General features: G+C 32.5%; 2 protein-coding genes across 3 annotated transcripts in view; both read left to right on the forward strand.

Annotated features, from left to right (window-relative positions):
• Positions 1–17,140, forward strand: part of LOC134845487 (uncharacterized) — a 288,095-nt gene that overhangs the window by 81,733 nt on the left and 189,222 nt on the right. The gene's annotated exons all lie outside the window — the stretch shown is intronic.
• The window catches only part of LOC134846207 (RNA-binding protein 28-like), a 52,542-nt gene that overhangs the window by 18,719 nt on the left and 16,683 nt on the right, over positions 1–17,140 (forward strand). For both annotated transcript variants that reach the window (XM_063863469.1, XM_063863470.1), the window contains exon 3: positions 11,149–11,385. In XM_063863469.1, coding sequence (XP_063719539.1) covers positions 11,149–11,385 — 237 coding nt within the window. The remainder of the gene's footprint in view (positions 1–11,148; positions 11,386–17,140) is intronic.

Consider the following 17,140-nt stretch of genomic DNA (forward strand, 5'->3'; position numbering starts at 1 on the left):
TCAGATTGGGTTATTTTATCGAAAAAATCCAATCATAAATTGTTCTAGAAATTCAAAGAACCTTTAATGCATGTTTTTTTTTCTCTTCATTTTCCAGTTCCGATTGAGCTATTTTTGGTTGTTTTTTTTTGGCTGAAATGCTCATATGTTGATCCCAGCCAGATTATTCTTATCAGTGTTCTTTTTTGCATGGTATTTTTGCTTTTTAATCTTTACATTTCCGTTTGATTGGAGATCTTTTCCACAGTAGTGTTCTTTTGTATGATAATTTTTTTTGCCTTTTGCTTATGCAAATCCAGTTTATCGTTTGCCTATCTAAGATTAGTGTCCTATTTGGTTTGATGGTGTTTCTTGTGCCGTTGTATTGGAGTGTCTGTCCAAGAGTAGTGTCAAAATTGGTGTTAAGCAGTCCTGTCCACTTTCTGGTGCCTGAGTGAAAATTTTCGAGTTATACCGATTGTCAAGAGATCATGGCTTAGATTGGATGACATGTGACTCTTAATCTGAAAGTCGGAGCTCAAGTTCAGCAGGTAACCGAAGATTTATATTACTACTTTTTCTACCCACCACTAGATGATTATGCATTTTTTACTATGGTTATTGATTTTGACTTGAATGTGAATGGCCATTAAGGCAATCTCAATCTAACTCATCTATATGTTATCCAGATTTTGATTTGCGACTTTCGACAGATCCACTGTTTTGTTTTTTTTTCAAATTTCTTCGTCATTTCACCTTTTGAGGCAGTTTGCTTGGTTTTGGATTGTTCAGCTCATGCTAACACGTTTTTTTTTATGTCTATTTTGCATTATCCGTGTTTTTGGTTTTTTTCATGTGTTTTCTATAGATCTGACGGTTGGCTGGAGTGTCTGTTCAAGAATAATGACCAGATTGATATGATGCAATTGCTGCTCACCTTCTGATTTATTATGAAATTATGTCTGGATCATATGCTTGCGATGTTATGATTTTTTGCTCGCTGTTTTGATGATTGGTTATGATTTTTTCTTGAGCTGAGGGCTTTCTAGTGGCCATCATAGTATCCTCTAAGTTAACTCAGCCTAATTTTATTTTTATTGAGTCTTCGTTTTTATTGCAACTTCGATTTTCATTTACATGTTTTAGCTGTTTAATATGCTTCCCGTGTGATGATTTTGTAGTTGTTACTATGACGATTGAGTCTTTTTTTTCTCTGAATTTAGGATATCTTACTGAGCGTCATTGTTATTCAGTCCAACTCATATCAAACTGCATATGCACCTATTTGTAGACTCGCACTTGAGTTCAAACTTGCGGATCGAACTTCTGAAGATTTTTACAATATTCATTGTTGTTTTCAAACAATCGAGAAGTGTTGTTTTTCCAACCAAACTCGAAACTAGAGTCTCATTTGATACATGATTGCCGCATAGCATTGGCAACAAAATACTATGTGTATCTGCTTTATTGATGGCTAGTTTTTACCTATTTTCATGCGACCAGGGCACAGATGTGAGGGCTCATGACAAATTTACGGTTCCAGTTTCTTTAGATTGTTACAATGACCATTATTGTTCTTAACCAAGAGCGCTAGCGATCATTTTTGCATTATGAATCCACTTTGGCCAACCCAATTCGCAAACAAAATTGCTCTTTTAATGGCAGTTTTGCTGCATATCATTGGCTTTTAAATATCATCTGCTGTATCTGCTTTGTTAGTGAATTGTTGTTGTTGTAAGCGCGTGAGTGCCCAGTGCGGCCTAAGTATTTGACGACTTTTTCAAAGCTTATTTCTTTTTTTCACTCGTTAAGTTTTTTTTGAGCTGCTATATTTTAAGGAGATTTTAGTTTGAGCTTTTGGATTGTAGATAATACTATTCATTTGCTGATCGCATTTTGATATTCTGATCCGCAAAGAATTTGTCGAAATTTTTCGAAGTTTTTTTGCACAAAAATTTGATCAAGTTCATCGTGGTTGTGTGTTTAATTTAGTGATCATTTGTTTACCATGTGATGATTTTGTACTTGCTACTATGAGAACTGATTTTAACTCGAATCTGATTTAAAGACTATTTCTTTTTATCATTTTTTTGTCATGTTGCCATTCATCTGAAACCGTTTAAGAGTCGATGAACGTAGTTCAGACTCTTATATAGGTCGCGATGATTTAATTTTTGACAGTTTGGTTTTTGATTTCTTAATTTCTGTCCATTTCCTTTGTTAAAAGGAAGGCAAACTTCACTATCGAACAGCAAAAGTGTCAAAGTCACGAGATATGACCTCTAGTTTGGAAAGTGGAATTTTCTTTTTAGATTTCCCATCGAAAAAAAATATTGGTTGCTCCAGATTTCTTAATATGGGTTAGTTTTATCGAAATTCTGCCAATTCAATGAGAGAAGTTTAAGGGCTGTAAGGGCGTCTGTTTTTTTTCTGTTTCTAGTTCTGATTGAGCTATTTTTTTCTATCGTGTTTTTCTTTTCGCTGAAACGCACATCTTTTGTTCCCAATGTTCCTCATCAGTGTCCAGTGTTTTATGGTAGTCTTGCTTCTCAGTTTTTACATTTCTGAGTTCTGTTCAACAGTAGTGTTCGTTTTGTATAATAGCTTTCTTGCTTTTTGTTTTTGGAATTCCAATTGAGTGGTTGTGTATCCAAGATTAGTGTCTAGTTTGGTGTGATGTTGTTTTTGTGCTGATTTTTTTGTATCCTTGCTTTGTCATGTTGCTACGTAGATGAAATAATTTGGCCAGCCCAACGAGCAAACAAAAATGCTCATTTAATGGCATTTTTGCTGCATAGCATTGGCTATAATATAGAATCTGTTGTATCTAATTTGTCAGTGGCTTTTTGTTGTGTGAATGTTTTTTTTCTGTATCCTTGCTTTGTCATGTTGCTACGTATATGAAATAATTTGGCCAACTCAACGAGCAAAGAAAAATTCTCGTTTAATGGCTTTCTTGCTGCATAGCATTGGCTATTAAATAGCATCTGTTGTATCTGATTTGTTAGTGGCTTTTTGTTGTGTGAGCGTAAGTGCCCTGTGCGGCAAATTGTTTCAGGACTTCGTTTGGTCTTGACTGGTTCATACCGATTTATTTCACTCGTTAAGCTTTTAAGAGCAACTATATTTTAGCCTTATTTTAGCTCCAGCTTGTGGATTGTAGTTTATACGATTTATTTGTTGTTCTTGTTCTGATATTCTGATCCACAAAGAATTTCTGATTAAATTTTTCGAGGTTCCATGGTAAAAAAAAGATGATCAGGTTCATCTTGGTTGTTTACTTTAGATGTCATTTGTTTACCTTGTGTTGATTTGGTACTGGCTACTATGATAACTGATTAATACTTTTATCTGAATTGATGAGGGTGTCCTAGTCGTCAATGCCTCTGCCTCGACCATTTTTATTAAAGTTTTATCCATTCTTCATCCTAACTTTTTAGCATTTTGATTTAGAATTGATATAATTTATTTGGTTTGTTGATCAAGTTTGGAGATTAGAATTTAATTATCAGATTTCCCTGCGATTTTTTTTGGTGATCCTGTTTTTTCAAATTGGGTTATTTTCATCGAAAAAAAGCCAATCATAAATTGTTCTAGAAATTCAAAGAACCTCTAGGGCATCTGTTTTTTTTTCTTTCATTTTCCAGTTCTGATTGAGCTATATATTTTTTTTTTGGCTGAAACGCTCATATGTTGATCCCAGGTTTTCCTCATCAGTGTTCATTTTTGTTTGGTATTTTTGCTTTTTAATCTTTACATTTCCGTTTGATTGGAGGTCTTTTCCACAGTAGTATTCTTTTGTATGATAATTTTTTTGCCTTTTGCTTATGCAATTCCAGTTTATCGGTTGCCTATCCAAGATTAGTGTCCTATTTGGTTTGATGGTGTTTCTTGTATCGTTGTATTGGAGTGTCTGTCCAAGAGTAGTGTCAAAATTGGTGTTGTGCAGTCCTGTCCACTTTCTGGTGTCTGAGTGAAAATTTTCGAGTTATACCGATTGTCAAGAGACCATGGCTTAGATTGGAGGACATGTGACTCTTAATCTGAAAGTCGGGGAAGTCCGGCAGGTAACCGAAGATTTATTTTACTACTTTTTCTACATACCACTAGATGATTATGCATTTGTTTTGGATTATTCAGCTCATGCCAGCATGTTATTTTTCATGTCTGTTTTGCATTATCCGTGTTTTCTGTTTTTTTTCTTGCGTTTTCTATGCATCTGACGTTTGGCTGGAGTATCTGTTCAAGAATAATGACCAGATTGATATGATGCAATGCTGTTCACATTCTGATCTCTGATGAATTGATATCTGATTGAATTGTTTCGGCAATTTTGAGTAAACATAAGTGAACATTCGGAGCATTGTCGTTATTTTTTCTCTGGTCAATCATTTGCATTGAGTGATGATTTTGTACTTGCTACTATGAGAACTGATTTTAGCTCAAACCTGATTTGAAGATTAACTCATTGTTTCAATGCATTGTCACAACAATTGAATTTGGCTGCCTTTTGCTCGAGAGAACTTATACTCTGAATGAATGTCCAAGCAAGGGTGTTGTCGGCTTACTGTCCATGCTCAGACTTCTGTTATGAATTCTCCATTTTGTTTTGCTAACGAACTAAGAACTTTGCGATGTTCAGTTTGTTTTTTTCTAACGCATATGAAACTTTTTGTTTCTTATTTACAGTCAGCTCAACTTAGTTATGTGAGCTAATGTTTTCTTGATGAACGTAGTGAAGACGCTTTGGAGCTCGGATTGATTTGTTGCTATAGTTTAAGAAAATTTTTCAAACTCTGCAGTTTTCAACATTTTTTTTGAATATAACAAAAAACCAGTTTTGAAAATGAACTGTTTTTAACAAATTTTTTTTCAAAATTTAACAAAAAACCAATTCGAGCCTTCACCACGTGCATTCTTTGAAACTTTGAAAAATTAAAATTACATAATTATAAGTTGAGTTTTTAGAAGAAGGAAAAACAAAACATCGTTTGCGAGCAGGAAGACAAATAACGCTCTCGATCAACAAAAATTCACAAGGCTCCCGAAAACGTGATAAACTTTTCGTTTTAAGAATGAATTTTGTTCCCGCCACCTTGACGCACCAGTCAAAAACGTTACTCACAACTTAAGAAAAGTTTCCAAAAACAGTGACTTTTAATGGCAACATTCCCAACTAAATCAATTTTGAAAAGACAATGTCATTTACCTCAGCAAGCAGATTTCATGTTTTGGGTATAAATTCAAATGTCTCATAAAGACATGTATGGTTGGGGTAATGAAAGTTACGTATATCATCATAAGAGCTCTCAATGTCCCTTTCTCTCATCACTTGTGAGATACTTAATATTTGGTACGGCTGCTGTCCCCCACAATCATTCACTATCCCCTATTAGTTCTCTTGTTTCTCAATTATTAATTCATTTCGCCTTAATTAGACCGAGAGAAACTTTAGTTTTCAGAATTCCCTGCATTTTTTTCGTTTTGACTCCTTTTCCTCGAATTGGGCTACTTTTTATTGAAAATTACCAATTACAAAAATGTGATCTATCTTTGAATTCTAAAAATACAAAAATGTGATCTATCTTTGAATTCTAAAATTCAAAAGCTTACGAATTTTTTGAATGACGCACTTTATCGTGCCCTTGTGGTAAATATGCAATTGCGATTTCAAATTGTGATCCATGGTTAATATGTGTGATGATTTTGGTACTTGCTACTATGATGATTGATTATTACTTTTTCTGAGTTGGGGGAATTCTACCGGCCATCATTGCTGCTTCTAGATAACTCATTCGAAACTTTGTCTATATGCATCTCCAACTCTTAGCAGTTTTGATTTATAATTGCTTGATTTTGCTGTATTCTGTAGATCTCTACTATCGCGTTTCGTTTTCATTAAGTTTTTTTTTAAATTTTACTCCCAGTGGTGCAATGCACTTCAAATGCAATACACTTCAAATGTTTTAGCAAGACATAAATTAACTATAAATCGGAGCGAAACAATACCGTAACAGCTTAATTAAAGAAATATTCTGTAAACTAACCTTTTCATAGACAGGAAAGCAAGATAATATACGGAGTCTTTGAAAAAGCTAGTTAACATAATATTTCATCATTGTATTGTAATTGTAAAGATGTAACGGTGTTGTTTTATTCTGATTTATAGTTAATTTATGTCGTGTCTAAAAATTTGAAGTTCATTGCTAACTTATTTTCAAAAAATAGTCTAAAGTTCATTCTTTTAGACTTGAATCTGAATTGCTATCAATGCAATCTCAATCTAACTCTTTTTAAGTTTATCCAGATTTTCATATGCATCTTTTTCAATGTTTCCTTTGTTTTCATTTTTATGTGTTGTTACATCTTTTGTGGCAGTTTGCTTGTTTCGGATTATTCAGCTCCTGCTAGCACGTCTTTTTTGTTTTTGCGGTTTGTCTGAAGTTTCTGTCCAATAATACTGGCCAGATTGGTATGATGTAATGCTGTTCACATTCTCATATCCGATGAAATGATATCTGATTGAAATGTTTATGGGACTTTTGATTAAACATTGGTGAACATAAGGAGCTTTTTTTTCTTATCCTTGCTCTGGTCAATATTTTGCTGTAAGTGATGATTTTGTACTTGCTACTATGAGAACTGATTTTAACTCAAATCTGATTTAAAGACTATTTCTTTGTATCATTTCTTTGTCATAGTGTTATTCATCTGAAACAGTTTTTTAGAGTCGTTGAACGTAGTTCAGACTCTTATATAGGTCGCGATGATTTATTTTTTGGCAGTTTGGTTTTTGATTTCTTAAGTTCTGTTCATTTCCTTTGTTAAATGGAAGGCAATTTTCACTATCGAACAGCAAAAGTGTCAAAGTCACGAGAAACGATCGACCTCTAGTTTGGAAAGTGGAATTTATTTTTTAGATTTCGCATCGAAATAAAAATATTAATTGCTCCAGTTTTCTTAATGTGGGTTAATTCTATCAAAACATTGCCAATTCAATGAGAGACATTTATAGAGCTGTAAGGGCATCTGTTTTTTTTCAGTTTCTAGTTCTGATTGATCTATTTTTTTCTATCGGTTTTTTTTTCGCTGAAACGAACATCTGTTGTTTGCAGTCTTCTTCATCAGTATGCAGTGTTCATAGTAGTCGTACTTCTTAATCTTTACCTTTCTGTGAGTTCTGTTCAACAGTAGTGTTCGTTTTGTACAATAGTTTTCTTGGTTTTTGTTTGGAATTCCAATTGAGTGGTTGTCTATCCAAGATTAGTGTCTAGTTTGGTGTGATGGTGTTTTTGTGCTGTTTTATTGGAATGTCTGTCTGAGCGTAATGTCCAAATTGGTATGGTGTAGTGCTGTCCACTTTCTGGCGTCTGATGATATTATATCTGAGTGAAAATTTTTGGGGTCTTGCAGTTAATATAGCTGAGTCGTTGGATCTTATTGATTGTTTTGCTTTTGGTAGATCATTCCATTGAAGTGATGATTTGTGCTTGCTACTATGAAGAATGATTACAGCTCAAATCTGAATTAGAAATGTTTTGTTTTTTGTATCCTTGCTTTGTCATGTTGCTACGTATATGAAATCGTTAGAACAACCCAACGAGCAAACAATGACATTTTTGCTGCATATCATTGGCTAATAAATAGCATCTGTTGTATCTGATTTGTTAGTGGCTTTTTGTTGTGTGAGCGTAAGTGCCCTGTGCGGCAAATTATTTCAGGACTTCGTTTGGTCTTGACTGGTTCATACCGATTTATTTCACTCGTTAAGCTTTTTAGAGCTACTATATTTTAGGCTTAATTTAGCTCCAGCTAGCGGATTGTAGTTTATACGGTTTGTTGTTCTTGTTCTGATATTCTGATCCACAAAGAGTTTGTCTGATTGAATTTTTCGGGGTTTCGTGGTAAAAAAGATGATCAAGTTCATCTTAGTTGTTTACTTTAGATGTCATTTGTTTACCTTGTGTCGATTTGGTACTTGATGCTATGATAACTGATTAATTGTTTAATCTGAATTGATGAGGGTATCCTAGTCGTCAATGCCTCTGCCTCGACCAATTTTATTAAAGTTTTATCCACAAAGAATTTGTCTGATTAAATTTTTCGAATTTTTTTTTGCTCAAAAGTTTGATCAGGTTTATCTGGGTTGTGTTCAATTTAGAGATCATTTGTTTACCATGTGATGATTTTGTACTTGCTACTATGAGAACTGATTTTAACTCAAATCTGATGTTTTCTTTGTATCAGTTCTTTGTCATGTTGCCATTCATCTGAAGCAGTTTTTTAGAGTCGATGAACGTAGTTCAGACTCTTATATAGGTCACGATGATTTAATTTTGATTTTTGATTTCTTAAGTTCTGTTCATTTCCTTTGTTAAAAGGAAGGCAAACTCCACTATCGAACAGCAAAAGTGTCAAATTCACGAGAAACGATCGACCTCTATTTTGGAAAGTGGAATTTATTTTTTAGATTTCCCATCGAAATAAAAATATTGGTTGCTCTATTTTTCTTAATATGGGTTAATTTTATCGAAGTAGTGCCAATTCAATGAGAGAAATATAAATAGCTCGAAGGGCATCTGTTTTTTTCTGTTTCCTATTCTGATTGAGCTATTTTTTTTCTATCGTTGTTTTTTTTTTTGCTGTAAGGCAGATATGTTGTTCCCAAGTCTTCCTCATCAGTGTTCAGTTTTGCTTCTAATCTTTACACTTTCGTTTGATTGGAGGTCTTTTCCACAGTAGTGTACTTACTGTATGATATTTTTTTTGTCTTTTGTTTATGCAATTCCAGTTGACCAATTGAAGATTAGTGTCTAATTTGCTATGATGGTCTTTTTATTGCCGTTTTATTGAAATATCTGTCCAAGCTTAGTAATTAAATTCGTATGGTCCGGTGCTGTCCAGATTCTGTTGTCTGATGACAGTATGTCCGAATGAAAGATTTTGGGATCTTGGTGTTAATATAGCTGAATTGTTGGAGTTTATAGATGTTTTTTTCCTGTTAAATCATTCGGTTAAAGTGATGATTTTGTAATTGTTACTATAAAGAATGATTTTAGCTCAAATCTACATGAAATATATTTCTTTGTATCAATACTTTGTCATGTTGCCATGTATGTGAAATGGTTATTTCTGTTTAATTGATATTTTTACCCTTGCGATAAGCAAGGGTAAATCAATCGGATTTTGGACTTTTTTCCCCGTAAATAAATTTGTTCGCAGGATGACTGAAACTGTGTTTATGGCCATCTCTACTTTCGTCAACGAACAGAAATAGAGAGAACGGACACTTTTTGAGTATGTCTGTATTTTCAATGCCTGTTCCAGTGGATTTTTTTTTTATGTTGTAAATTTACCACTTCCGATTTTTTATCGTTTTTTCTTTATTCGGCTTGAAATAGTTCGGCTTATCAAATATCGGCTCAAAGGTCTCTTTCTGGTTTGTTTTAGGAGTAAAAAATTCTAAGTGTTTTGAGGGGACTCGAGAATTTCTCGCTAAGTTTTTCTAATCACATCGTGTGTTTGTAACGTTTTTTTATCACAAGAGACGGGATTCTGGCCGTGACGTCAGTTTGCTTACAAGATGATAATTCTGTACACAATACTATAGAAGTCAATACCATATTCTTCTTTTTTTGATAGCATGCGATGTCTCATTCCTTTTTTTTAATAATTTTTTTTTCGAGTTTTCCTATTTAGGAGCGATGTTTTGCTCCTAATTATTTTAGCTCGTTTCCTTATTAAGAATTGATGAGCGCAGTTCATAATCTTATATAGGTCGAGATTATTTTTTTTAGGAAAAAGTCTGAAAATGCTCAAATAACTGCAGATGTACATTCATACATATTAATACATTTATGAATGAACTTAGGTATATATGCAGTTTTTGAGTTCTATTGAATTTCATCCGCTGAAAGTTACGGAAATAGTCTTCTCCAAATACGAACGTGGAAATTGGCGCAAAAAGCGTGAACAAATTCTTGTTTCGAAAGTAGAATTGAAGTTTCAGATTTCCAGTGGAATAAAAGCTATACCTATTAATCCAGTTTTCTCAAACTGAGTTAATTTTATCGAAAAAAGGCCAAACATAAGTTCACCGTGAAATTCAAAGAGGATTATATAGGTCGTGATTATTTTTTCCAGGAAAAGTCTTGGTGTTTGTTCAGGCACAATTTTAATTTTTCGCGGTTCGACTTGATTTCTTTTTGTTCAGTTCGTTTCCTTTGTTAAAGTGAAGGCAAACTCCACTATCGAACATTAAAAGTGTTAAGGTCATGAAAAACGTCATCGACTTCTAGTTTCGAAAGTGGAATTTAGTTTCTAGATTTCCCCGCGGAATAAAAAGTTTATCTCTTGATCCAGTTGTCTCAAATTGGGTTAATTTTATCAAATAATTGCTGGCCAAGTATTTCTTGATATTCAAAGTGCTTTTAAGGCATGTTTTTTTTACTGTGAAATTTCAAAGTTGTAGTTTTTCACGAAAGAAGTCAGTATCTACACATGGGAAGAGTATTATGTGATATATCCGATTTGTGTTTTTATTTTGGGTTTTTGAGATGCTTATGAAAATTTCTGCCTTTTTGGCAAAAAATTTCTGGGAACTAATTTATCAATTTTCAAAAATTTGGTACCATTGGACAGAACAGTTGTTCACATGTGTTCGTAGATACTCTGCTATTCTCTCTCTCTCTCTCTCTCTCTCTCTCTCTCTCTCTCTCCCTCTGTCTCTCTTTTAAAATCATCGGATATTTTACCACCTTCGAAAACTTCAGTGGGGAGAATTTTTGACCCTTATTTTTGGAATCTTTGTGGCTTTAGGAAACTTTTGGGTCGACCCAAGTTTTTTCGCCTTAGTCTCCGTTTTGTGTAAAAATTCTTGATCAAGTTACTCAATTTATGGATTAGCTTCAATTTATGGTTACACGATTAGCTTCAACAAAAGTTTCCCTTAAAAGATATACTTTTTTTGCCTGTTCTTGGACCCTCGCTTTTAGTCCTAATCAAATTTTGAAAAGATAAATTTTTGTCTTTGTTGTTTTTTCGATTAACTTGAATTCATTAAAGGTATTCCTACTTGGTTGGTAGGTTTTGATTTTGCGCGCATTTAATATAAAATAAGAAGGTCAGTTCATCTCTTGCATAATTAGTGTTTTACTTCATTTTGTTTAGATTGTGTGTTGAACACTAAAATAGTGGGAATAGAGAACCACGAGATCAAGGATGAAATGCAGAGAGTGCGGGAGACGAACAGAGTGAAGCAGAAAGACAAGACGAGAGTGAGAGAGTCAACTAAAAGTGGGCGAATAATAGTGCGAAATCTGCATTGGAGAGTGGATGAGAAGCGGCTGAGGCATTTGTTTGGTAGTGTGGGAGTCATTACTGAAGTTCAAATTCCGCAACAAGCAGGTAAGAAAATAGGTGGTCGTTCAACAAACCGCCATATCTTGAAGAGGAAATTTTATCAGAATTACGTAACAATTTCATAACAACGGTGACAATCTGTTCATAGGTTGCCTAACAATATTAATTTTCGGCTTGTTGGAATGGTAATTTTATTGTCGGCTTGTTGGTCCTTCGGCTTTTTGGCCGAACACCGAAAAACCAAATTAAGTTGAAACTAAAGAAGTTTCTTTATTTCTTAAATCTTTTTTGGTCATCCGGTTCCAATACCGGTTTCTCATTTATTTTCATAGAGGGAGAGAAAAATAGGGGAACGTCAATTTTCGGATGAATTAATTACATCTTTACCTGCAGTTTAGCTTGTTATCTTGAAAAAATGCTGCCTATGGAGATCTACTGTTGTTGTTGTTGTTGTTGCCTAGGTGCCCGTAGTTTGGCCCTCCTCTTGTCCCTCATTTGTGGCTTCTTCTGTATCGAGATCTACTGTCATTTTCTGTTTCGCAGGTTACTCTGACATCGGTTATTTTTCTATATTTTTCTTGCTTAGTTTCATTCATAATTAAGAAAATAGTTGTGGGGATCATAAAGTCCAGTTGGTTTTTTTACTTGCGAATATGATAGTTTACTTGCTACTTCCGAAAAGTGATTAAATTTTCAAAACTGAGTCGAAATTTTTGCTTCTTGCGAATACGATGGTGTACTTGCTACTTCTGAAAAAGATTATTTTTATAATACTGGGTTGAATCGCTTGAATATGATGATATTTTTTTACTCACTAAAAACGATTAGTTTTTAAACTTTGAGTCAAAGTTTTGTTTCTTGTGAGTATGATGGTATCTTTTTTCTTCTAAAAACTGAGTAATTTTTTTAATACTGAGTTGAAGTGCTGGTTTCTTGTGAATTGGATGGTATACTTGCTACTTTTGAAAACGATTCGTTTTTTAAACTCTGATTTGATGTGTCTGCTTTTGTGAATATGACGCTCTTCTTGCTTCTTCTGAAAAGTGATTAGGTTTTGATAACTGAGCTGATTTTTTTGTCTTGCAAATATTCTGGTAGATTGCTAATTTTCAAAAGTGATTAGTTTTTTAAATCTGAGTTGAAGTGCTGGAATCATTGTTTCTCGTGAATATGATAGTATACTTGCTAATTTTCAAAAATGATAAGTTTTTCAGAATTTTGTCATTTTTTGTTCTTGCGAATATGATAGTATACTCACCATTTCTGAGATTTTTTATGTTTTCAAAACTGTGTCGATGTTTTTGTTCTGTTTTTTTTGCGACTGTATACTTGCTAGATGTGAAACATGATTCAATCGTTATGAATGAGTTGAACGTTGTTCTCTTGTTTAATTGTATCCTTACTACTTTTGAAAGTTTAATTCTTTTTTAAACTAAGTCGAAGTTTTTGTGTCTTGCGAAGATGATTGTATAGTTGCTACTCCTGAAAACTGATTATTTTAAAATACTGATCGAATTTTTGGTGTCGTGCGAAGATGTTGGTATACTTGCTACTTTTAAATGGATTTGTTTTTAATACTGAGTTGAAATGTTAGTTTATTGTGGATAAGATGGTAGACTTGATACTTCTGAAAAATGATTAGTTTTTAAAAGCATGTCGAAGTTTTTGGCTTGCGAATAGGATTTTTTTTACTTGCGAAATTTTTTTCAGAAAAAGCGTTAATTTTCAATACTCATTTTAAGTGTTGGTTTCCTGTGGGTATGCTGGTTTTCTTGCTATTTTTGAAAATTGAATATTTTTCAATTTCTGAGTTGAAGTGTTTGTTTTTCATGAATATGATGATATACTTGCTACGTCTGACTAGTACTTATTTTTTTGATAAGTGATCGAATTGTTGGTGTCCTGCGAAGATGATGATATACTTGCTACTTCTGAAAACTGATTAAGTTTTAATACTGAGTTGAAGTGTTGGTTTTTTGTGAATATGATGGTAAACATGCCTTTTTGAAAGTGAATTTTTTTCAAACTGAGTCGATCTATTTGCTTCTTGTGAATATGATAGCAGCTTTGCTAATTTTGAAAAATGATAAGTTTTTCAGAATTTAGTCATAATTTTTGTATCTGGCGAATAATGTGGTCTTCTTCTACTTCCTTAAAGTGATAAGTTTTTATAACTTTGAGTTAAAGTTTTGTTTCTTGTGAATATGATCTACAGAACTATTATGTAAGTGGTGAGTATACTCACCACTTCTAAGAAGTAATTGTATTTTCAAAACTCTGTCGATGCTTTTTGCGACTGTATACTTGCTACATGTGAAACATGATTAAATGTTATTATTGTTGAGTTGAACTTTGATATCTTGCGATGATAGTATACTTGCTATTTCTGAAAACTGATAGTTTAATAATAGTGTGTTGAAATGTTAGTTTCTTGTGGATATGCTGGCGTATTTTCTATTTAGAAAAATGATTGGTTTTTTAAAACCGAGTCGAAGTTTTTGGATTGCGAATATGATTGTGTAATTGTTTTCTTAAAATTGTTATTTTTTAATACTGAATTGAAATGGTGATTTCTTATGGATATGCTGGCATTTTTGCTATTTTTGATAAATGATTACTTTTCAATCTTTTGTGAGCAAATTTTTGGTATCTTGTGAGGATGATGACATACTTGCTGTTTCTGAAAACTGATTATTTTTTAATACTGAGTTGAAATGTTGATTTCTTGTGGATATGATAGCATCTTTGCTAATTTTGAAAAATGATACGTTTTTCAGAACTTAGTCATAGTTTTTGCTTGAATTGAATAAACAAATTGAAAAACGAATAGTTTCATTTTCTGAGTTGCAGTGTTTGTTTTAAGTGAATATGATGATATTTTTGCTACGTCTGAATAGTAATTTTGTTTTTCATGAGTGATTGAATTTTTGGTGTCTTTTGAAGATGATGTTATACTTGCTACTTCTGAAAACAGATTAATTTTTAACTCTTAGCTGAAGTGTTGGTTTTTTGTGGATATGATGGTAACCATGCCTTTTCGAAAGTGAATTATTTTTCAAAATGAGCCGAACTATTTGTTTCTCGTGAATATGATAGCTTACTTGCTTATTTTGAAAAATGGTAAGTTTTTCAGAATTCTGTCATAGTTTTTGCTTCTTGGAATTATATATGTTTTAATACTTATTTGAGTTGTTTGCTTCTTGTGAATATAGAATTGAGTATAGAAATTGAAAAATGAATACTTTTCAATTTCTGAGTTGAAGTGTTTGTTTTAAGTGAATATGATGATATTTTTGCTACGTCTGAATAGTAATTTTGTTTTTCATGAGTGATTGAATTTTTGGTGTCTTTTGAAGATGATGTTATACTTGCTACTTCTGAAAACAGATTAATTTTTAACTCTTAGCTGAAGTGTTGGTTTTTTGTGGATATGATGGTAACCATGCCTTTTCGAAAGTGAATTATTTTTCAAAATGAGCCGAACTATTTGTTTCTCGTGAATATGATAGCTTACTTGCTTATTTTGAAAAATGGTAAGTTTTTCAGAATTCTGTCATAGTTTTTGCTTCTTGGAATTATATATGTTTTAATACTTATTTGAGTTGTTTGCTTCTTGTGAATATAGAATTGAGTATAGAAATTGAAAAATGAATACTTTTCAATTTCTGAGTTGAAGTGTTTGTTTTAAGTGAATATGATGATATACTTGCTACGTCTGAATAGTAATTTTTTTTCATGAGTGATTGAATTTTTGGTGTCTTTTGAAGATGATGATATACTTGCTACTTCTGAAAACTGATTATTTTTCAATACTGAGTTGAAATGTTGATTTCTTGTGGATATGATAGCATCTTTGCTAATTTTGAAAAATGATACGTTTTTCAGAACTTAGTCATAGTTTTTGCTTCTGGCGAATATGGTGGTCTTCTTTTACTTCCTTAAAGTGATAAGTTTTTATAACATTGAGTTAAAGTTTTGTTTCTTGTGAATATGATCTATAGAACTATGATTCAAGTGGTGAGTATACTCACCCTTTCTAAGAAGTAATTGTATTTTCAAAATTTTGTCGATGCTTTTTTGCGACTGTATACTTGCTATTGTGGAACATGATTAAATGTTTATTATGAGTTGAACTTTGATATTTTATACTTGCTACATGTGAAACATGATTCAATCGTTATGAATGAATTGAACGTTGTTCTCTTGTTTAAATGTATGCTTACTATTTTTGAAAGTTTAATTCTTTTTTAAACTAAGTCGAAGTTTTTGTGTCTTGCGAAGATGATTGTATAGTTGCTACTCCTGAAAACTGATTATTTTTCAATACTGAGTTGAAATGTTGATTTCCTGTGGATATGATAGCATCTTTGCTAATTTTGAAAAGTGATACGTTTTTCAGAACTTAGTCATAGTTTTTGCTTCTGGCGAATGTGGTGGTCTTCTTTTACTTCCTTAAAGTGATAAGTTTTTATAACATTGAGTTAAAGTTTTGTTTCTTGTGAATATGATCTATAGAACTATGATGCAAGTGGTGAGTATACTCACCCTTTCTAAGAAGTAATTGTATTTTCAAAATTTTGTCGATGCTTTTTTGCGACTGTATACTTGCTATTGTGGAACATGATTAAATGTTTATTATGAGTTGAACTTTGATATTTTATACTTGCTACATGTGAAACATGATTCAATCGTTATGAATGAATTGAACGTTGTTCTCTTGTTTAATTGTATGCTTACTATTTTTGAAAGTTTAATTCTTTTTTAAACTAAGTCGAAGTTTTTGTGTCTTGCGAAGATGATTGTATAGTTGCTACTCCTGAAAACTGATTATTTTTCAATACTGAGTTGAAATGTTGATTTCCTGTGGATATGATAGCATCTTTGCTAATTTTGAAAAGTGATACGTTTTTCAGAACTTAGTCATAGTTTTTGCTTCTGGCGAATGTGGTGGTCTTCTTTTACTTCCTTAAAGTGATAAGTTTTTATAACATTGAGTTAAAGTTTTGTTTCTTGTGAATATGATCTATAGAACTATGATGCAAGTGGTGAGTATACTCACCCTTTCTAAGAAGTAATTGTATTTTCAAAATTTTGTCGATGCTTTTTTGCGACTGTATACTTGCTATTGTGGAACATGATTAAATGTTTATTATGAGTTGAACTTTGATATTTTATACTTGCTACATGTGAAACATGATTCAATCGTTATGAATGAATTGAACGTTGTTCTCTTGTTTAATTGTATGCTTACTATTTTTGAAAGTTTAATTCTTTTTTAAACTAAGTCGAAGTTTTTGTGTCTTGCGAAGATGATTGTATAGTTGCTACTCCTGAAAACTGATTATTTTAAATAGTGATTTGAAATGTTGGTTTCTTGTGGACATTCTGGCGTACTTGCTATTTTTTAAAAGTGGGTATTCTGGCATACTTGCTATTTTTGTAATAAGATTTCTTCTCATTTTTTGAGTTGAATTGTTAGTTTTTGTGGATATCATGATATCATTGCTACTTCTGATTAGTGATTAGTCTTTTTATGACTGATCGAATTTTTGGTGTCGTGCGAAGGTGTTGGTATACTTGCTACTTTTAAATGGATTTGTTTTTAATACTGAGTTGAAATGTTAGTTTCTTGTGGATAAGATGGTAGACTTGATACTTCTGAAAAATGATAAGTTTTTAAAAGCATGTCGAAGTTTTTGGCTTGCGAAATTCTTTTCAAAAAAGCGTTAATTTTCAATACTCATTTTAAGTGTTGTTTTCCTGTGGGTATGCTGGCTTTCTTGCTATTTTTGAAAATTGA

The sequence above is a fragment of the Symsagittifera roscoffensis genome, chromosome 5 (genome assembly GCF_963678635.1).
Source record: "Symsagittifera roscoffensis chromosome 5, txSymRosc1.1, whole genome shotgun sequence".
Classification (NCBI taxonomy): Eukaryota; Metazoa; Xenacoelomorpha; order Acoela; family Convolutidae; genus Symsagittifera; species Symsagittifera roscoffensis.